The sequence below is a fragment of the Nothobranchius furzeri genome, chromosome 9 (genome assembly GCF_043380555.1).
Source record: "Nothobranchius furzeri strain GRZ-AD chromosome 9, NfurGRZ-RIMD1, whole genome shotgun sequence".
NCBI classification, from domain to species: Eukaryota; Metazoa; Chordata; class Actinopteri; order Cyprinodontiformes; family Nothobranchiidae; genus Nothobranchius; species Nothobranchius furzeri.
In genome coordinates this window covers 26271494-26294811 of record NC_091749.1, presented here as the reverse complement: position 1 = coordinate 26294811, position 23318 = coordinate 26271494, and the positions used below count along the sequence as shown (strand labels likewise).

The 23318-nt window shown below is 41.8% G+C and overlaps 2 protein-coding genes across 4 annotated transcripts in view; one reads left to right on the top strand and one right to left on the bottom strand.

Moving 5' to 3' along the window:
• zgc:165481 (E3 ubiquitin-protein ligase RNF182) overlaps positions 1 to 9930 on the bottom strand; it is a 34543-nt gene extending 24613 nt beyond the window's left edge. The window contains exon 1 of the mRNA XM_015953934.3: positions 9792 to 9930. Within this exon, the coding sequence (XP_015809420.3) occupies positions 9792 to 9849 (58 nt within the window). The 5' untranslated portion in view covers positions 9850 to 9930. The remainder of the gene's footprint in view (positions 1 to 9791) is intronic.
• The window catches only part of cep89 (centrosomal protein 89), a 110510-nt gene that overhangs the window by 77141 nt on the left and 10051 nt on the right, over positions 1 to 23318 (top strand). For 2 of the 3 annotated variants that reach the window (XM_015953933.3, XM_015953932.3), the window contains one exon: positions 9959 to 10107. In XM_015953933.3, the coding sequence (XP_015809419.3) occupies positions 9959 to 10107 (149 nt within the window). Of the gene's footprint in view, positions 1 to 9958; positions 10108 to 14015; positions 14097 to 14272; positions 16682 to 23318 lie in introns of those variants that run through there. The other variant, XM_070554727.1, reaches the window with a different exon arrangement.

The window sequence follows — 23318 nt, the reverse complement described above, 5'->3', positions numbered from 1 at the left end:
ACTTAAAAGATGGAGAGGCAGTTTTGTGCATCCTGTAGTGTATTCTCTAAATGTGGCAATTTTCAAGGTAGGTACAGTCAGGTTAAATAATTAAAAATGAATTAAGAAAGAACCTCATAGGAGAGCTTTCTTTAGCCTCAGCTGAAGTGTTTGATTCCTCAGATTGCCTCTAACTTAACTAAGCATTTACAATTATCCCCACCCATCATGTAATGCTATATAAAGCAAAAGCAGCCATCTATTCATTCATGACTATGAAATATAGATTGAATAATTTGATGTTGCCTTGCCAAATGCCCAGCAGGCCTGTCTTTGACTTGCTGACTGTTAAATAATTTAGCAACAGGTCTGTTGCATTAAAAAACTCTTCTGAAATGTGAGTAAGAAGAAGTTGATGAATCAGTCTAACGATGACAACTGTTCGGGACAAAACTTAGGCAAAAAAAATAAAGAAATAAAGAAATTATATTTTATAAACTACATTTTTACACAAGATCCAATAAACAATTTACATTAGATGAATTGTTGCTAAAACACATCTTTATTAAAACAGCAAAATCCAGCAAAGTCCCAAAAAATACCAAGAGATACTTCACCCTTTTACAATATACAATGTTTTCAGCTTAATGCTCCTTAAGAAGTCACCTTATTGGTGCTGAAACACAATCTTCTGTCTGTCAGACTGTGCTATCATTGGTCATTTTCATGCATTTAAAGAATTAGGAGCAGATTATGTCACAGGTTTGATTTAAATTTGGTCGTTTGCTAATTTGTCAGTCAAGTGTTGACACAGCACTGGTTTATCTGGTGGTTTAGGAGGCTTTTTCATATCCAAATGATTAGAGTTACAGTAGTTTGCTTAACAAGCACACATCAATAATTTTTTAATACATATATTTCACCTTCCAAGATAAAAATCACAAGGCGCTTTACAAGGACAAAAAACGGGGGTGTAGGGACAGATAAGATCATGAATCTATGATGATGCTTGTCTATGTAAGGTAGCAGGTGATGGTCAACTGTGTCAAAGGCTGCAGTCAGGTCCAGCAGGACAGAACAGAGCAGTCCCCTGCATCACTGTGAGTCAGAAGGTCATTAGAGACCCTAAGAAGAGCTGTTTCAGTGGAATGAGCTCTACGAAAACCTGACTGGAAACTAAAATTATTGCGTAGAAAATAATCAAGTATTGGACTAACTTGAAAAGGCCTTCAGGAAGCCTGGAAAGCAATCAATCTAGAGCACTTTAAAACCCTACAAGACAGACTGGCTGCTTGGATGTGAAATACTAAGAAATTAGTGTTTGTGTAAAATGTTACCACAGCATGCATCGTTTGATGTGTAATCAAACAGACAGCTGAAGCAAACAAATCAGATCAGGAATTACGTTCAAATATTGCTTCACCTGGTGCATAAATTGAGACATATGATTCAAAACCAGAGTATCAAGTTTATCAGTGTTCTGGTTAGACGATGTTGCACTGTCACAGGAACTCTGCTGTACGTATGTCTACTACTTGCAACATGCTTGTTTTTGTGACAACCATATCAGATTATTGTTGAGTTTCCAAGGGACAGAGTGACCGAATAACCAGAACATTGATAAACATGACACCTAACTTTAGGGCTGTGCAATTAATCTGATTTATATTTCAATACTAGTTTTTGTGACAAAAATAATCACAAAAACAACATAACTGACATGTATAAATCATATTTTGTTACATTCTTCTTTGCAAACATGCACTTAAAGACAGCTCTTCTCTGCTTTTATAGCAGACATGTTCTGTTCATGTGACTGATCTATTGAGTGGAAAATGTTGTTTAATCAGTTGGTGCCCTTGTGTTTTAAACAAAAATCTTAATGTTAAAAAATATTTGATGTATTTCTATGCTAAATTCGCCTAAACATGTAGTATTAATCACCGCCAAACAGCTCAGCTCTGTCACATGCTGACATAAAAAAGTGCCTGAAGTTGCTTTAAATGTTAACTCTGGATAGTGTGTCCCAATACAGTAATCTTATTTAATAATCATGATTTCAGTATCAAGCAGTATTTTCATGTGTAATTCTCAGTTTGTAATCTGACAGCTTTTTGAATTTGGCCAGATGCACACAGAAACTGGCTGCTGGTCACTGAGAGGCAGCCAATATGATTTAAAGCAATAACCTTTTCAAAGCCCAATGTTTGTAGTCTAACATGGAAAATAGCCTAGTAGAAATGAACTAAAATCTTCCCTGTTATTTTACACTTACTTTTATTAAGTGTGAAATCTAGTTCCACACACACATCCTTTACTCTTTTATTTGGCTGTTTCCATCCAGCGAGCCAGCTTGTCTCCTATTTGATGCACTGAGAAAGGTGTGGAGTTAGCTAATTAGAGCAGAAAAGGTTAATCTGTTTATGCACACACTGATACATTTTATCTTGTTGCATGCTATTATTGCTGCAGGGGCATAAGGTAACATTGGGTTTTACAAATTAGTGACATGAGTCAAGGGACATGGTGTTGTTACAGAGATTATTGTGACGTAAATAAAATAATGAGAAGAATGCACCATTTATCATTTACCTTCAGCTGGAACTCCACTCCACTAAGACAGGAGGAGCTATGGTTAGAGCGCCATCTGTAGTAGAGCCCTGCACGGGCCTAAAATCCGAGCCCGTGTCCGGCCCGAGGGGGTGGAGCCCCAGCCCGACCCGGTCCGAAAAGGTTTTCAGGATTCTCTGGCCCGACCCAAACCCGAGCCCAACTTTTTTTTAACCAACTAAATGAAAACAAAGTGCGACAATCCTGACCAATGTGTTAAAAGACGTGCAGGATCCGATCAATTTGTTTTTCCCTCATTTACCGTCACAGAGATAGCGGCGCACTGGCTCTGGTGGTAATCAAGTTAAATTTTATCTCTTTCCAACAATTTTCACAAGAAAACAAAACAGTCAAGAGCAGGGCTTGTGTTGTGTTTACTGGATAGTTCCCGTGTTTGACCGTTTATTTTGACGGAGAAAGAATTACCCCGACGCATGCAGACGAACTGACATTTTATTCGTTATGCACATTGCAGATGTAGCTAAAAGATTCCCATCTGAACATCTGAGCTGGACACTGCTCAGCGCAGCTCGCTGTCAGCGCATATGTGCACAGCGAGCTGAAGATGTGGAGAGGGGCTTGGAGCGCGTCGCAGTACCAGAGCGCATGCGGGAAGGTTCCTCCCACTGAAGCGAGTGTTTTCCAAACCCGGTCTCTCAGAGAGACTTGTCACTTAGAAAATGTTCCCTGATTATGAAACTTTGGCTGAATATCGCTTGTTCCTGTCTCCAATGTGGCGACACATCCAGGAGCCTGTCTGAGGAGAATCCCAGAATCTCACATCCTCTTCAGCTCAGAATGCACCGATATGATTACGCACAAGCGTGACCCGTCAACCCGGTCTCACAGTAAGACCGGGTTGGACCTGTTCAGGTTTACGCAGACAATCTTTACATAGAATTGACATACAGATATAAAATTAACTGAGTAAAATATAAAGCCTTTCATTTAAATATCCATTCATTATTTTACAAGCACAGAGAGCCGCATCAGATGGATGGAAGAGCCGCGGGTTGCCAACCCCTGGTATAGCCTATAAAATGACATGTTTTCTCCAGGACCAGAGAGGACGCAAACTCAATACATCTCTTTTATTGTGAGGTAATAATTTCTCCGAGTTTTGCGGTTGCGGGCGGGAGTAGACATACACATTGCAGTTGCGGGCGGTAATTGTCAGAAATACAGCGGGAGCGGGCAGGAGCGGGATGAAGAAAACAGTCCCGCGCAGGACTCTACTGCTGCGTTTCAGTCGGGGGTCGGCAACCCGCGGCTCTGGAGCCGCATGCGGCTCTTCCATCCATCTGATGCGGCTCTCTGTGCTTGTAAAATAATGAATGGGTATTTAAATAAAAAGCTTTATATTTTACTGCATACATTTTATATCTGTATGCCAATTCTAAATGTAAAGATTGTCTGCATAAACCTGAACAGGTCCAACCTGGTCTTACTGTGAGATCGGGTTGACGCGTCACGCGTGTGCGTAATCATAGGCGCTTTCTGAGCTGAAGAGGATGTGAGATTCTGGGCTTCTCCTCAGATGGCTCCTGGATGTGTCGCCACATTGGAGACAGGAACAAGCACTATTCAGCCAAAGTTTCATAATCAGGGAACATTTTCTAATTTACAAGTCTCTCTGAGAGACAGGGTTTGGAAAACACTCGCTTCAGTTGGATGAATCTTCCCGCATGCGCTCTGGTTCTGCGACGCGCTCCAAGCCCCTCTCCACATCTTCAGCTCGCTGCGAACCTTATGTAGTACACGCTGACAGTGAGCTGCGCTGAGCAGTATCCAGCTCAGATGTTCAGATGGAAATCTTTTCTTGAGTGATTTTGTGTTTCAATTTTTTTATGAATTTGATTAAAAATAAAGGCGCTCGGCCCGTGTCCGAGGTAATTGCACAGTCATTGGCCCGAGGGCCTAGGGCTTCAGTGCAGGGCTCTAATCTGTAGTGCAGTCATGCAGCAGCGCAGATACCAGAGAAGGGATCAAGCCATTGTTAGTAAGGCCCAGTTCACATAGTGGGTCAGATGATTTTCAGAATATAAGAGATTCCACACACGGTGATAGAAAATCACTTTTGTTTCTACAGTGTGTGGTGTCCGGCCACACGGCAAAAACTACACACCACACATGAACTCCCTGGTCAGAAGGGAAAACTTCTCAAGATCAAACGTGACTTCAGCATAAACAAACGTGGCAGAAGAGGAGCATGCAGCATGCTTCCATCACCTCGCTTTCTGATTGGCTACACATGATGATAAATGACTCGCACTTATTTAGCGCCTTTCAGAGTCAGAGGACTCCAAAGCGCTTTACACTACAGTGTATCATTCATCCATTCACACACACATTCACATGTTACATTCAACGAGCAGCACACTCATTTGTCCTTAAAGGTGTGGTTGACTGAAAACCCTTCTTTTAATGATTATTTCTGATTATAATTGATCACGCTGAGTTTTTCATGCAGGCTAAACATGAAACTAGCCTCCTACACCTATCTTCTGCATTAGCTTTTGAGAGAAAATAGACGGTAAAACGCTAATATAAGCAACTCCAAAACATGGCAACACTCCTCCAGGCTTGTATTTGTGGAGACAAAATATCAATGTTGCAAGTCAGTGGTAGTTTCACGTAGCTGCTATCCAATTCAAGGATAGATATCTGAATATTAGGAAATAAGACTCCAAATCCTGATACCTGAAGCACAGCTGTGGTAACTTCAGTTCCTGGTAATTGGTGCACCAGTATATTGTTTCCCCTAGAGAATGATTTATTCCTACTAGAGACCACTACAAATGTAATGATTAAATAAGTCACCCACACATTTGAAATTGGGGCAAGACGATTCAACACGTTGAATATCTCAGATTTATAACTGCAGAACAGCGGCGGCTCCAGGAAATAGGAAGAAATAACAACACTCTTGCAAATTTTCTTCTTAATTTAGAAATAAATTGGTAATTATTCCAAAACTAAAACAAATATTTAAATATTAAAGAGAGAGAAACATCACTGACTTAAATCTCTGAAAAAAGTCAGATCTAATCTTAGAATTCTGACTTTTTCCTCAGAATTAAGGCTTCATCCTCTCAGCACCTCTGTAATGTGCTTTAAAAGGCCTTAGCTTGAACCAACACAAACCTGCACCTACCTCATCTGTGTTAAAATCTTTGGGTTTTAGCATGAACCTGTCTAAGTACTGGGGGGGGGGGGGGGGGGGGGGGGGGTCCTTCAAGAGTTGAAGTTGATAAGCCGTTGCTTGGCCCCGTCTTGCCATTGCTTTAGCAACCCCTTGCTACCGCCTGGCACCCATACTGCAGCAGTCCAGATGTGCTTTTGATCAGGTCAGAGCACTCCTAACGCACCACACACAGCAGGTATATTTGATAAGATTATCTTAAGAGCCGTTACGATAATCGATCATGTCCTTAAGAATGTTGGGAGTTGAAGATCGAGTAAAAATAAAAACAGCAGGATTATTTAGCTGTGAACTGGGCCTAAGCCCTAACATTTAGTTCTGACGTAAAAATTACCAGAAATCTTTGAAGTACAAGGTGTGTTAATTCGACACATCAGGAAGCAAATGCTGTATGAGTGCTGTCATGAGTTGTCTCATTCGACTATCTAACCAAGCTGATATTCTAATCCATCTACCTCGCTGCATGCTTTATGCCTGAAATAACTAAAAGTTTTGGTACTAGACTGACAGCAAATCAAATCTCTGTCTCTAGATTCTGTCCATGTGCATTCTGATCCCTGTGGCGTCCCGCCAACCCCTCTGTGACAGAGGTGTGTGACCATACATCGATCATGGTGATCAGATCCAGCCAGGCTGCACCATTTCGTGTTACTTTATTGTTGTTTTTTAAATATTTGTTTTGGTTTGACAGTCATGGAGTGCCAGGTTTTAGTTTTGTTCAGGCCTGAATAAGGCATCATCTCTGTTTAGTAGATATTGTGATGCTTGATTCTTCAAATTGCCAATTAAAATGCAAAAGATCTGACACCAGATGTTTGAATTCGCTGTAATATGTGAAAAGAGGCAGTAGTAGCTCAGGAGGTAGAGCAGGTTGCCTAGTGATCAGAGGACTGCAGGATTGATCCCAACTCCCACCAGAGTACTCCTCTGATGCGTCCTTGGACAAGACACAACATGATTTGCCTGTTTATGGTGGCCAAAGGGGCCAGTGGTGCACATAGCAGCCTTGCCTCTGTCAGACTTCCTCTGGGTGGCTGTGGCTACGTAGTAGCTTACCATCACCAGCAGTGTGTGAAAGTGCAAGTGCATTAAAAATGGAAAGTGCTTTTGAGTGCCTAAAAACCACAATGTAAATCTAACCTCTTGCTATTATTGTTAATGAAAATGACACACTGCAACTGTAGAAAAGCTGCAATTCTCCACTGGAATCATTTGAGGCTTTAGGATTTTTTTAAGGCATACGAAGAAGGTCAATACTCCCTGGGCTATAGCTGGCTGTGTGTGTGTGTGTGTGTGTGTGTGTGTGTGTGTGTGTGTGTGTGTGTGTGTGTGTGTGTGTTGGTGAGGTTAAATGTCACTGCTTCAGCTGGCCTGATGCTGGTGGCTTCACACCTCCCTGTGGAGACATTTTTATTCTCCGATTGTAGCTCTACAAGAGACAAAACCAAATCCATCACACAACTGGGAATTAGCACGTCTGCTGGGCAGAGGAACAGGCCCAGTCCCAGTGTCTTTACTGGCCTGGTTTGTGTGTATAAATAGAAAACGTTCATCTGAATATTTAGATTCTGCTTCTAAGCAGTTTGAGCAACCCTGTTGAGACTTTTTCATCAGTTATAATTAGAGTTTTTTGTGTTCTGAGAGGTTTTGTTTCCTGTCGGCCTTTGATTGAGTCAACCCTTTGGATGTATGCTCTTCTAGCCACTTACTCTTTTTGTAATGTTTCAGTTTAGACAAGTGGTTGCGCCTCGCGCACTGCTTATTGTCACGTAGTAATTTGTGGCCTCATTTGTCCTTATTTGCGTTCATTTATAGCAGACTAGCAATGCTTTGAGACGCTAACCCTGACAGAGGGCTACACTATGATTTGCTACTAGACAAATCAGTACATTCAGTGTTTAAAACCAATTCAACATTGTTGCTTAAAGAAAGATGTGGAGACAAAAGGACGATAAAGGTGCAAATAACAGTAAAACATCTGAGCAGAATCCAAATGTGTCTTGCATTGATGCACCAGAATTTATGAGTTTGAACAGAAGAAGTCATTGTGATCAAATAAAAAATACAGTAATCTAGTTTCTGTCAGTTTGTCACAATGCTTTTGGTTCAGTTACATGAAATGTTTGCAATCAGACGAGCCGTCTTTCTGCTGAATAACTCATTAAGGATTTAAATAAGAAGTCAGGGCATGTTTTGCCTCTTCTTCCTGAAACAGTTATGGTAACAGTGATGAAACTAAATGATAGTTTAGTGCAGTGGCTCCCAACTTGGGTTCTGGTACCCCCCAAGGTGGTCCCCTCATTTTTGTCTGTGCTGAGGTTACCAAGACGTTTGAAGTTACCAAGATTATATTTGTACAAATTACATAAGTAAGATTGTGCCACATAACCTCAGTCTGTAGAGAACACCAGACTTCCAACAACAGCAGCAATGCAAGTAAAAGTAGTGGGAAGCTTTTTACTGGTTGTACCTCTTGGCAGCAATGTTGTATTGGATAATTCAGTCACATTGGAGGGTTTCCAGCAAGAACAGCCTATTTAAGGTCAGATGTTCTCCTTCAGGATGTTCTAGAGATCAGAATTCATGGTTCAGTCAATTATTTGTGTGGTGAACACGCTATTGCCATGTAGAAAGACCCCAGCCAGGTGGTGAACGTGTGATCTTCCTCCTGCCCAGCAGCAACGAAGGTTTATTTAAATTTATTTGGTATGATTGTCTGCCGATGAATGGCTAACTCTTACTTGAAGCACTCAACTGGCTAAACCAGTGGTTCCCAATCATTTTAACTTGAGGACCCCCTACCACAACTTCTACCAGCGTACACACCTTAGAAGTGATTCATTATATTTATTCAGACATACAGAGTTACAACTATACAGAGCTTTGATTATACATTGGGGTGTTTAATTGGGATTTTATAAATGTAATAAAGTTGTAGCACTCAGCTGTTTCTATTTCTCTGATATAATTGATCAGAAATCTTTGTTGCAAAATGCAAGAGCGCTTGTTGAGGGGAGGGCCCGGGTAAATGCAGAATGTCTTATAATTCCATATGGAATTAAATTAAAATCATGGCAACTTTCAGACTTGGTGGTGGTAGTGTGATGGTCTGGGGCCACTCTGCTGCATCAAGACCTTGAGTAATTGTTTGAACCATGAATTCTGATCTCTAGCAGAACATCCTGAAGGAGAACATCTGACCTTAAATAGGCTGTTCTTGCTGGAAACCCTCCAATGTGACTGAATCATCCAATACAACATTGCTGCCAATACAACCAGTAAAAAGCTTCCCACTACTTTTACTTGCATTGCTGCTGTTGTTAATTTTGCTGTTGTTGGAAGTCTGGTGTTCTCTATAGACTGAGGTTATGTGGCACAATCTTATTTTGTTCTGGTACTTTCAGATGGAGCAATTAAAAACTGTGTTTTGTGTGTGGTTTATGCAGTTTAGAGATTAGAACCTTGAAAACTGGTAATTTAGCATCTCAGTGATATAGAAATAGAATACTCTGCTCAGCTGCTCAAGGCAAGCTTCCATGTCAGTAACACATTCTCCTTTCAATTCAGCGAGTCGGGGTAGCCTGTTTGTTTTATGCTTTAGCAAGCAGGCAGTTTGATAAACTCACACACAGACACACACCCCTCATTTGCTTGCTATTCTTGTACGTATTTGTCTTGCTACGTTCAGCTCTTATTTTATCTTTGTTTATTTTAAAGGTCACGCGTCTTTGTTGTTTTGTCAGTATTACTGCTTTTCAGAGAGATTCCTGCTTCAGGATCACATATCCCACTTGTGTGAGTGTGATTGCTGCACCAGCAGCAACAGTTAGGAACCGCCAGCAGCTCAGCAGCTGTTGGTTTGTAAACACACCGGTGATGTGAGTCTAAAGAAAACTATCATGCTTGACACACAAGTACACACTAGCACATGCAGAGAAAGTAGTGATGCGATCACAACAGCTTTTGTGTGTGTGCATGCGTGTGTGTTGTTATTCCTCACCTTGCCCCTGTGTGTGAGACTCCTCCACACCACTTGTCTCTGCTGTGCTGTCCTTCATTTAAATCCGCCTCCGTCATAGCAACACTCCTCATTTCATGCTTGCATTTGTGTGTGTGTGTGCACGCGCAAACATGTGTGTTTGTGTGTGTGTCTGTGTGAATGCACAGGTGTACCGCAGGCAGGCGTCAACCAGGCTGGCAGCGTTGGAGGAGGCAGTGGAAGGGAAGACGGCTTCTTGCCAGAGGGAGATCCTTCACCTGCAGAGGCTGCTGAGAGAAAGACAAGAGGCTGAGGAAAAACTGCTGCAGTCCAAACGGTAGGAGGGGTGAGAGAAGGGGGGGGGGGGGGGGGGTGTGGATAATGTATGTGGAGATGTTTTTCATTAAATAGCAGGACAACAGTTTAACTTTTTTTTATAGATTAGAGTTAATAGTTTTACTAAGTTCACCCATTAAGAATAAAAAATAGTAAAATATTACATTTTCTTTTCACAGTTATTAGAAAAAACAAAGTTATCCATCTTTTATTCCATGTATCAAGACACACACGTATCTGGTTATTATTAGTCTGTAAAAGGATCAAATCTTATTTCAAGACGCAGGATAGATTCCAGGTTTAAGTGGTGAAAAACGAAGTGCCCCCTGCTTCTTCTAGATGATCTAAGAGGTTTCAGGGTTAGTCAGGGGCAGCTGGTTGGAGAATTGATTAACTGATCATCATCAGCGTGAGCTCCTCCATAAAAGCAGGAGCTTCATCAGTTTGCTGGTCTGGAGCATACAGGCGTGTTAACACACAGAGGAACGATATCAGCAGGGACCTCCGAGGCTGTTGTTACCCATCAGTCTATAAAGGGGTAAAGTTAATTTTCCAAGCACTTTCTAGTCCATTGTTCTACTGAAGGAAAAATTATTCACACTTAGGAAATATTTAGCTGATGCATGTTCATCAGGATTACAGGAGAAAATCTGCTGTCTTTAACACAAGCAAACATGGCAACCTGACAGATTTAAACATCTCTATCTGAATGAATCGTAAGGTTTTAGGAACGACATTTGAACTGATAAGACCAAAAGAGAGAGATTTAACCATAATGCACAGCTCTTTGTCTAGAAATAAACTGATCATCAGCACAAACGGCTGATACCAAATGGCACAGTGGTGGCCTGATGATGGTTTGGGCTCCTTACGGTCACTGAGTCCAACATGAACTAGAGTCAGATGTCGGACAGCTGATTGAACCAAACTGGGTCATGAAACAGAACTGTGATCTAAACACAGCAAAGCGACTTAAAAAGAAAGTCAGAGTCCAGACGTGAACCTGACTGAAGAGAGCTGACCAGGAACTAGTGTCTGCAAACCTGCATGAACAGAATCAATGTTGTAGAGAGGAGTGGGACAAGATTCCTCCACAATAATGCGAGAGACACAAAAAGTGTGCTGCTGAAGGAGGATGGACTTTGCTTCTCACACACAGCACCTCCATTCAGTTTTTGTTAAATAAATAATCAAATCAAATCAACTTTATTTATATAGAGCTTTTCATACAAAAAAAAATGCAACTCAAAGTGCTTCACAGATTAAAATGGCCCCATAGATCCCATATTCCCATCCCAGCCCCCCTCCCCAAGTATAAAACAATTGACAATTACGGTTCCCCTCCCGCACCCAACTTCCAAAGTGGACATACAATCACCCGCACGCACACACACACACACACACACACACACACACACACACACACACACACACACACACACACACACACACACACGTGAACAACAGAGGAAACAATAGGCTGAGTTCAGATGGGTCAGGTAATGAACGACACATCAGGAGCCATCTGCCCTGACAGCAACAGATCCACGGCAGCAGCCAAGACACCGGCACATGACGCCCAGTGGGGGAGGGCAGAAACCCCCCCATTGCCCGGACACTACCCGAGGAGCGCCCCGGCCGCCACCGGCCCCAAGGCAGAGGGCTCCACAGAGGAAACACTGGAGGATTAAAATATATAACTGTAAAATAACAAAAGCTAATATGAATAAAAAGTAACTGATAAAAAGTGATTATAAAGATAGTAAAAGAAAACATAATCATGTAAAAACACTAAGATATAAATAAAATGATAAAATTGATTAAAAGAGATAAATATGTATATATAGATAAATAGTAATCAGTTAAAAGCTAAGCTAAAAGGTGGGTCTTGAGCCTATTCTTAAAAGCCTGGATGTTCCCTTCGGCCCTGAGGTCCTCTGGCAGCCCGTTCCAAAGGCGAGGGCCGTAGTACTTGAAGTACGCCTCGTCGTGGGTGTGAGTCTTAACTTAAGGGATAACTAGGAGACTGCTGCCAGAGGAGCGCAGAGACCGCGAGGGTTTATATAGTAAAAGCATTTCTGAAAGATAAGAAGTCCCAAGACCATTAAGACACTTAAAAACCATTAAAAGAACCTTAAAATCGATCCTGAAACATACGGGGAGCCAGTGCAGTGATTTTAAAACCGGAGTGATGTGCTCCCGCTTCCTGGTCTTCATCAGGACACGTGCTGCTGAGTTTTGTAAAAGTTGTAAACCTGAGATGCTCTTTTTGGGAAGACCAGAAAGCAGGGCATTGCAGTAATCAATTCTACTGGTTATAAAAGCATGCATTAGCGTCTCTGCATTGGCCCGAGAGAGAATGGGGCGGACTCTGGCGATATTCTTAAGATGGTAAAAACCTATTTTTGTGATTTTTTTAATGTGGGGAATAAAAGTCAACTCAGAATTGAAAATAACACCCAGATTATTCACTTGTAGTGATGGATAAAAAGACATTGATTGTAGTTTAGGCAAAAGTTTCTCTCTCTGGGCCTCAGGACTGATGACTAAAACTTCAGTTTTGCCTTGGTTGAGCTGGAGAAAGTTTTCAGTCATCCATGATTTAATATCTAAAATGCAGTTAAAAAGTGTTTCCATTGGCTGTACGTCATCAGGAGACACGGAGATGTACAACTGTGTATTGTCAGTGTAACTGTAGAAATTCACCCCATGTCTCCTGATGACGCTGCCCAGAGGGAGCATATAGAGGTTAAAAAGCACTGGTCCTAGAATTGAACCCTGAGGCACACCGCATGTGATGCTGTGGACCCCAGAGGAACAGGTATCCAAACTCACCGTAAAAGTCCTGTCTGTGAGGTAGGAAGTGAACCAGCTGTGAACAACACCAGAGAGGCCGATCTGTTTTAAACGGGTTAAAAGAATAGTGTGGTCTACTGTATCAAAGGCAGCGCTTAGACCCAGCAGAACCAACACTGTTGCCCTCCGAGCATCATAATTTGTTCTAAAATCATTTAAAATCTTCAGAAGGGCCGTCTCAGTGCTGTGGTTCACCCTAAAACCAGACTGAAATTTCTCTAGGACATGTTGGTGGTTGATAAAATCATTAAGTTGTATTAAAACAAGCTTCTCTAAAATTTTGCTTAGAAATGGATACCGGTCGAAAATTGTTAAAGTCATTAAAATCTAAATTGCTCTTCTTCAACAGGGGTCTGACCACCGCCCGTTTAAAAGCAGCAGGAAAGACCCCCGTCTGAAGGGAACAGTTCATCAAAGTTAAAATCTCATCTCTAAAAGAGTCATAAAATTGTTTAAAAAACCTTGTGGGGATAGGGTCCAGAACAGGCCCGGAGTGGCTAATCGGGAGGGTCTGGAGAATTCCCGGTGGGCCGCGCGATGTTTGGGCCGCATGGGCCGGTGCTCTCGTTTTTGTTTTTTATCATTTTTATTTTTTTGTGCCGGTGTTCAGTCATGGCACTGAGGCCGCCGGGCTGATCTCATACGCTCCTCCCGGCTGTCTCTGGCTGGCTCTACCTGCAGGCTGCCGCTCGTTATTTTTTTTTCCCTGTATGCGCCTGTGCGCACCACGTGACCATGCAGTTGACGGAAAGATGGAAAGTAGAAAGAGCAAGGGTGGCGCGGAGAAGGCAAGAATTAAAAAGAGGAAAGCGCTGGAAACAGATGCAGCTAAATGTGCCAAAATGAGCACCTTTTTTCTCAAACAAGCTTGCGGTCTTTAACTTCAAATGAAGATAAAACGGGTAAGGCAAGTCAAGATGTTAAACTTTACCAGCTGCAAATCACCATTCAAGTTAATTAAGCATCAATAATGAATTATATGGCATCATGACATAACGTTATGTAATATAATTAACAGTATGATGTGACTGATGCCACCAAACTGTCTTGTAGCCCCTCAGAGTCAAACACAAGATCCAGTAGGCCTAATAAGCACCAGGCAGAAGCCCACAGTTCCAGAGCGGGCATGTACAGGTAGGATTACTTATTGAGTCAGTGAACTGAATATTATTAAAATTTATATGATGAAAACTATCCTGGCTCTATATGAAAGTGTTCTAAAATGCTAGATGATTCAGCATTGATCAGAAAGCGTGTAAAAAAGGAAAATGAATGCTGAATTGTGACCATTTTCACACAATGTGATTTAGTGTCAGAAGAAGAGCCAGGAGTGAGGGTATTGCTCCTGTTGGGATAGAAGGTGAGCCAACTCATGTGCAAACATCAGTTTCATTATAATAATTTTAACCCTTTGATGCGTCTCTACAGTGGACAGGTACTCAAAATTGTTATTTATTTATTTTTGCTATTAAGCACAGCTGTTGAAGACTTTATTGCATGTGAGCCCCTCCATTTGTGCTTCAGCAAGTCAAGCCAACACATTTCATGTTCAGAACGCACACTGTCCCCTGAGTTGGACATGTAATAAACTATTTGTAAATTAACAAAATTTTACAAAAGATATTTGTTGAAATTTGTTTCATTCACACCTAAATATGAATGAAAAAAATTGTTTAAAAAATCGTGGTTGAAGATTTCATTACTCATGCATCAAAGGGTTAATGTCCAAATAATAGTAGTGACCTGTTGTATTTTTATTAGTAAATGCACAAAGCCCACAACAGATCGCTATTAGAATGAAAGTAAAATGAAATAAGCCTGCATATTTTGCCATAGAAAATATTTTAATTGGTTACAAAAATGTGTTTTCCATATCAAATGTGCTAAAGCTTTACAGATGATTATTTTAATTGTGTGCAGGTGAGTATAGGGAAACTGGAAAAAGTGTGAAAGGGAGTGCTGAGTCATTTCATTTTAAAGGTTTGAAAATCTCAGAACAGCTGTTTGAACAGAAGGTAGATTGTTATATTGTTAGAGAATGTGTTGTAAAGAACAATGTTGGAGATGTGCACTGATGTTCAAATAAACCTACATTGTAAAGCAACTCTTTCTTGCACTGAATTACAAGGCTTTACCGAGTAGTGTGCTTTTGTAGACTATACATATAAAGTTCTAACATGATTTTAATGATAATTCGTTAAGTGGGCCGGTCTGGGGTCTGAAACTCCAGGGCTGAAAATGTGTCCCACTCCGGCCCTGGTCCAGAACACATGTGGTGGGCCTCACTGAGGAGAAAACTTTATCAATAATCTCAGCTTCAACCAAGACAAAACTGTCCAGTTTTCCTCAGGTAGACACACACTCTCAGATTGATCGGGAGCAACATGACATTGGGAGGAAAAAATGTTACGTCTGATGGTGTCTACCTTCCCTCTGAAGTTGGCTGCAAACTCCTCACAGAGAGCATCCGAGGGGGTTTTCTGGAGGGAACTAAATTCACGAACCAAAATATTTGTAGTTGTAGAAAACAGAATTTTGGGATTATTTTTGTGTTCAGAGATGATTTTAGAAAAGTAATTATTTCTGGAATTTCTAACAGCTTTATTGTATGATTTTAATAATTCAGTGTATATTTGTTTATTAATTGTGTTCTTATATTTCCTCCATTTTCTCTCCGCCACCCTGCAAGATCTTTTCAACATTTTTAAGTTTTCATTGTTCCAAGGGGAAGCCGGTTTAGGCTGTAGCTTTTTAATTTTAGGTGGAGCGAGCAAATCCAGAGTAGATTTAAGTCTGCTGTTAAAATCATTGAAGATAAAATCACAGGGGGCATTTGAATTAATAGGAGGGATCTTTTTAAAAGTTTCCAGAAAACCAGCAGCCACTTCAGGGGTTAGATGGCGTTTCATTACAGTTCTCACAGAGGTCTCCTGCTGAATTATGCTGGTGATGTCAAAAAACACACCGAAATGATCTGAGATCGCTAAATCCACGACAGAGGACACACCGGTGGACAGACCATACATGATGACCAAGTCCAGGGTGTGTCCTCTGTCGTGGGTTGGTTGTGCAACATGTTGTGTAAAATCCATATAACTCAAAATGTTTAAAAATTCAGTGGTAAAAGGGTCTGCAGGGTCATCTATGTGTAAATTCAAATCACCAGCTAAAATAATACTATCAAAAGAGTTGTGCAGAATTGATAAAAACTCGAAAAATTCCTGTATAAAAAGTGCACTGTGCCTCGGAGGCCTAACACATAAAATCTGAAGATCGCTAAAAATGGCTGCACTATATCCAAAAGTGGTGAAGTTATCAAATAAAACAGGTTTTGCGGAAAGTGTAGATGAGCTTATAAAAGCAGTTCCGCCTCCCTTTTTTCCATTTCTTATTGAATAAGTAAAATTAAAGTTTGGTGGGGAGGCCTCTGTGAGAACAGCAGGAGCATCCGAACTCAGCCATGTTTCTGTCAAAAATACACATTTAAGGTGATTATCTAAAATGAGGTCATTTATAATAAAAGTTTTGTTCCTGATAATAACTTTTTGCTTTCATTGACTTTTGATGTGCTAATACTAGTTTATCCGTTTAATTATAGATCCACTAGGATAAATACAATAAAGTTTATCTTTCACCAAATAGAATATTTACTAAGACATCACAATATAACTATAGACACATTACTTGTCTGTGTGTGTGTGTGTGTGTGTGTGTGTGTGTGTGTGTGTGTTTGTGTGTGTGTGTGTGTGTGTGTTTGTGTTTGTGTGTGTGTGTGTGTGTTTGTGTGTGTGTCTGTGTCTTTGTCTGCCTGCTCTGTCTTCTCGATCCCCAGTGAGTCGTGGTGGATGGCTGCTTATACTGAGCCAGGATTCTCTGGAGGTTTCTTCCTGTTAAAAGGGAGTTTTCCTCTCCACTGTCGCTGCATGCTTGCTTAGTATGAGGATTGCTGTAAAGACTCTGACACTAGTCGGTGACTTGATGCAATTTGCTGGGTTCCTTATATAGGAAACATTGTTTCTGATTGGCTTAATGAACTGTGAATTGGAATGTTTATTATGTGAAGTGCCTTGAGACGACTCTTGTCGTGATTTGGCGCTATATAAATAAACTTGAATTGAATTGAATTGAATTGATAGTAACTAGAGATGGAGGGACTGTGTGATTTACTGGGGGTGAGATTCTTGACAGCTGTTTAAGATTATTAAGATTAGACCGGTTAGTTTTATGATTTTGTGATCGCTCTCTGCTGATGACAGGTATGTGAGAGGTGTGCAAGGGTCCAAGTCCAATATGTGGGTTACTGTTAAAATCATAAATGGGTTCATAGGATCCTGGAACCAGTGGGACATCATGATGTGGGGGGAGGAGGTTGGGGCGTGGGGGTAGCTGGGGGTGGTGTGGTGGGTAAAGGTGGTCGTGGGCAGGCCAGGCTCATTTTAAGTGTGTGGGTACCCTGTCTATTTAGATGGAGTCCGTCAGGCCCAAACAGATGCTTCCTGCCCCAAAAAATGTTAAAATTGTCAATAAAAGCAATGTTGTGCTGCACAGTGACAGAAGAAAGCCAGGTGTTCAAAGATAAAATTCGGCTAAAATGTCCAATTCCTCTATCAACTGTGGGGATGGGGCCAGAGATAAAAACACACAGATGGGTGGTTTGTAAAAGGCTAAAAAGATGGGTAAAATCACGCTTGAGGAGTTCAGACTGCTGCATGCGGGTGTCGTTGGTGCCGGCGTGGATTATAATTTTACTCACTGTTGGGTGATTGTGGATGAGGTCTGGGATCCGTTTGGCAATGTCCATGACTTTCGCTCTGTGAGTGACGGCTCCACTCATCCTGATGTGTTTAATGATTGAGTCTCCGATGATGAGGGTCCTTGGTGGCGGGTCGGCTGGAGCAGAGGATCCATCCGGGACCTGCTGGATGTTGTTCAGCGGTTCCCCGGGACTGCAGCGGTTCCCCTGGGCCGAGGGCTCCCTCTGTGGGTTTGGGGTGAAGGTGGTAACTCCTCGTCGTGCTCGGGCTGCAGCCCAGGGCTGGGCGGGACGTGGAGGGCCGTCGGCGTCCGGCAACTGCTCCCGCGGCGGCTCGATGGAATCGGAGGATGGTACCGTGGAGCTACAGGGCCAAGAGGCCGTCAGCGGAGGGAAGTCCTTCTCCAGTAGCGCGAAACGGTTGGTGAGTGGGAGGCCAAATGGAGCAGATCGATGGCTGGAGCTCCGGGCCCCCCCACCGCGGCCAACCGTCGACCAGGCACCCTGGAGAGTTGGAGTGGAGCAAAGGAGGAATTTCGCCTTGGCTCCCTGCTGGAGCCAGCGCGCCCCTTCTGCCTCCTCCGCAGTTGTTATTTCACGGGTCTCCGGTGCCCAGAGGCCGCTTGGACAACCAGCGGTGGGTCCACCCTCCACAGCCCCGCCGGGCTGGTACAGGATGGTATCCGCCAATTGAGCGCTATCGGCGGCAGCGAGTGTATGGCCAAAGATGATATCCACGTCCCGCTCGTGGTCCTGGATCTGATGTAGCGTGGAGATCCTCCGCTCAAGCTCCAAAACCTTCTGAGAAAGTTTGTGGCATCCGTCACACCCAGGACTGCAGGTGAGTGGAGCCATTGTGAGGTAAAAAGCAGTCCGAACTCCAGTTAAAATGTGCCAGATAAAAGAAGGTCCTTAAAAGCTTTCTTGGGCTAAAATCGGTTAAAACCAGTCTTCTTTTAAAAAGAGATTAAAAGGAAAATAAAAATAAAAAGGCATAGAAAACAATTAAAACCGTGTTTAGGCGAGAGAATCGAGACACCCTACATACTCGCATCCCTGGCCGGAAACGTGCAATTGAAGGGTGCAAGGCTGCAAGTGCAAGTAATAATGACATGATGGACTCTGTCAAGTGTGTCTGTTCACTTGATGTTATATTTGAACAATATTGAAGCCTGGTAAAGACCAGAGGAGCTTTATTACACCTGAGAACGTTCTTTTATCCTCTGACTAGATTTCTGTCTTAAGATCTAGTCCTCCGTAGGTCTATGCCAAATAGAGGTTGACTGATGCTGGTTTTTCTATGGCCGATGCCAAGCTCATGGTCAGTCGATGGCTGTTATGTGCTGCAGGTCTTTTGTGCAGAGTTTCACGGCCGACACCAAGACATTTTTCATCTTGTTTGCATGCTAAAATGTCACTAATACCATCAGTTGATGCACAACATTTCTGAAGCAGAATCCATTTTTAAACACTGGCTTTAACCAACTAAATCTTTATTATGTGCACTGCTCAGTGTTAAAATCAGGCATGCTCCTTTCTGTTTCACCTCTGTCTCCGTGTCTGGTCGGAATTATAAAGCATTCAAAAACAATAACAATAACGTTTTAGGTATCAGGCGTGACATGAAAGCAGAAGCTTTGATGCTCCACCTGAGAGTAAATCTGTAAGGCTCGTCACCAGCATTCAGACATTAATTCTGTTTGCTTCACAGCCAGATAGGACACGGGAAAAAAAATCTGACATGTAAACAAACCAATTAGCTGACAAAGTATTAAATATACAAAAAGAAATTTTTGTTGAAAATAATGTTTACAGATTTGATGTTGCAGATGTTACTCAGGAGCATAAATATACATTTAAATTAAATTCAGCTGCAGCACCGGGCTGCCCAAGGATATGCCTGACTTAAAATTGGTTTTACTAAGAAAGTACATCAGCTGATGCTGATATATAAAAATGTGAAATATCGCCCCGATATATTAGTCTAGCCCTAGTGCCAAAGTCTTCAACCATTTTTTTCTTCAAAATCACAATGTAGTAGATATTTTAGATCTAATATTGTAGAATAAAAATCTTCAGTTTAAGTTCAAATTTTAGAACAGGCTTCAAACATAAGCTGACAAATCTGCTGTAAACACTTTTCAAAAATTAATTAATTAATTTACTTTCATTAGTGTAATTTCCACACCGTACAGTCACTGATATTTTTAGATCACCAGAGTGGTGTTAAACTGGTTTACTATAATCCAGACTGAGACTCCAAAAACAGTCTAGCATGTCCCTTCCTTATGTCAGTCTGCTTTTAGACTTGTCTCTTGGCCTGCTGCCCACTGCGATCAAATGTAAGCAAGCTAATCAAATTCTTTAAAGAGTTTGTCCTGCTCTGCCTAGAGGGCATCCTAATGACTAATCGCTCACATCCCCTCACACATGACTACACCTCTGGCTTTACAGGATCTCAGGAAAGTCCTCGTGCTTTTATTATAACCGGCAGATGTCTTCAGAAGTTGTTTAAAGTTTTGGACCCAATACTTTGCAGAGGAGAGGAGTTCATGTTGGACTCAGCCCAAACCATCAGCCCTCCACTGCCGTGCTGTCAGCTGGTACCATCTGTTTGGGTTTTGCCAAACATGGTCTGGAATAAATTATTGTGGATTCTCCAGGTGCACCTTTGCTTCCATAAGTGCTGTGTGTCCCACACTACTTATAGAGGTTCTGTATAGTAATTTCCATTCTTCTCGTTCCCCTGTCATTGCTTTATCGTATATTTATGTTTAAAGCACTTAGTCGTTCAGTGTTTTTCAGATTTTGCTGCTATGAGCTTTAACATTAATCAAGCCGTCTGAAGCCTGGAGCTTCAGCTCTTTGAAGTTTCTCTGAGCTCTGCACAATCTGACCTCAGGATTTAGTAAATGGATTGTCCACTTGTGGAGGATTTAGCTGTTTTGCTGAGGATTTTCCACTTGTATATAATTTTAGTTGCAGCAAAATTGCTTTTGGAAACATTTAATGATGGCTTCTTGTCTTGATGTTGTGTTTAGCTGTGGCCAAACACCGGCAGGTTGTTTTCATTTAATTGTGTACCATGAGGGTTACTAGTTAGCATAAAGAAGGTCTGTCTGTGTAGATGCTGTTGTTCTGTTGCATTATACCCCTGCATTGGCTACTGGAGCAGCTTCAACTCCCATCAGGATGTTTATAGATGAAAACGGTTTCATAACCTTTAGTTATTGGTGTTGAGCTTTGGTCTTCCTGGCTGCTGTGACAAAATGAATTTACTTTGTTCTCTAGTGCATTAGCAGCAATCTACTCCACCCAAGATAAAGTTCTTACTTTCAAAGTGAGGGGAAATCTGTCCGCTCTCCCTTTGATCTACTGATTTGTATTCTACTCATGAAACAGCCACAAAGATGCTGGTTGGTTGTGATTGCCTCCTGCCAGTTGAGTTCTGCGTCGCCTCCAGGGAGTCAGCACTCCCTGAGAATCTGTGGGAGTCTGGAGGGGTTTGAGCCCTCAGACCTCTTTTCTCCCTCTTAAATGCAGAAATTTAATATCTGCTACGGAAACAGAAAGATTAGCTGTGTGTAAACATGAAGCAGCCTTTAAATAATGCAGCTGAAGTGCTTCATTAGTTTCTCTCCTGGATAAGAGCACTTTCATTAGATTGGCGGTACCATTAGTTTCAGATCATATTTTATTGTGATAAAAGTCCTTAACTTACAGAAGGGACACTGATCTGATCTCTCGTTGGATCTCATTGATGCTGCGGTCTTTGGTGTTTAGGACCAAGAAAATTGGAAACATTTTTAAAACAGAAAAGGAGGATAAAACAGACTGTGATTTTGTGGGGAATGTTGTAAAAATATCTGGGAAGACTTTACAGTAAGGTTCCCTTTGCTAATGTTACATAGGCCATTAATAAGCAAGATCTTATAGTAATGTTAATAAAGGGACCCTTATTGTAAAGAGTTACCCAGTATCCTGTTTGTTGGCTCCTGTTGCTGTCTTTCCACCCTTGAAAGCTTCAGGCGTTGGTAGCTGTAAGCAGATGGTGGCTGAGGACTGACTGACCTGAAAAATCAAATCATCATGTTTATCTGACTCACAAACTAACCTAATTTCTAATTCTGTATCACTATTTATTAGTAACTGAACTAGAGACACATACTTATTATCGAGAATCAATTTAAAGTATCCTCTGGATGCTAAAGAGAATCCCAACAAGAATAAAATAGCCTGGTCTCTGGTGGTGCAGTAAATTGGACTTTGGGTTTCTGGTCTGAATTTAATGGAAAGTAATGAAGTTAGGTGTAAATTGGACTCTTCACACTAGTTCTGTGTTTTTAATTTGACAATCTCATATCTGTGAAATGTGGTTTTCTGTTTGGGTTAGATCAGGGGTTGGCAATCCTGGCCCTGGAGTACTATTATCTAGCATGTTTTAGTGTTTACCCTGCTATAACACACCTGATTTTAATCAGCAGGTGAACAACAGGCTTCTGCAGTGCTTAATAACTTGGTAAACAGGTGAATCAACTATTCAGTTAGGCGTGTTGGAGCTAAAACATGCTGGATTCAGCACTCCAGGATCAGGATTGCCTACCCCTGGGTGAGATGAAACTCCTTTTACAGGTAAACAGGAGAGAAGCTAGTCCTGCAGATGGTTCGGTGACACCAATTCAGAACAGCTGCATGCGACATAACTCCCATGTCCATAACCACAGTCACTAGCAGGCACGTGCAGAGGGGGGTGCGGAGGGTGCTTGAGACCCTGCCCCTTTTGTCCGAAGTGCACAAAGTGCCCTTTTTCCGGTCGTTCGTCAGATTTTACCTTACAAAACTGTTATACTGTGATACAAATTTGGCACTAGGACCATGCGGAGGCAGCCGCCTCAAGCTGAAGACTATTTTCCCTTAGACCTGCCTACAAGCTCACTGATTGGCTCTGCCGCATCATACTAACATGTGATTGGTTGTCCTTGCTGTCGCTCTACCTTTTAGCCATGGAGACGACAGACCGGTGTTTTCCCTGCGTTCATCTACCTGTAAGTTTTTTTTTCTGCCTGCTTCACGTCACCTGGATAGATTTTAATATCAGAGCTTTTGTTTACGTGCGTTTGAGTCCGTGGTTAGTGTGTGTGGAGCAGAGTCAGGTAGCTGCATGTCTGGGACAGAAAATGAGACATGAGAGAGACTTCTCCTGAAGTGTTGCAGAAACTCAAAGAATCACGGATGTGTCTCACTCTAGATTGTCCGGGTCATAACTTCTGAATTACTAATCGAATAAAAATACTTACAACGGTTTCTAAAAGTACATAAAACGAGCTTTCCAACGAGGTATCACATGATGTAATTCATGTTACTCCAAAAATCGCTATTAGAAGGAAACCAGCTTTGCAGCGTCACTGAAAGAAACGGTGTGGACCGTGACGGGAGAGCGAGAACCGAAAGGTGGAGACAGTCTGATCATCTTCATCAGCAGCTTTTATAAAGTTATGGAAACGTCACAAATAAAATCCACCTGGTTGGTCAGGTGTCCCAGAAGGCTGTTTCTGTAGATGGTGACATGAGGAGGGACAGATTAAAGTCACACTGGTTTTTAT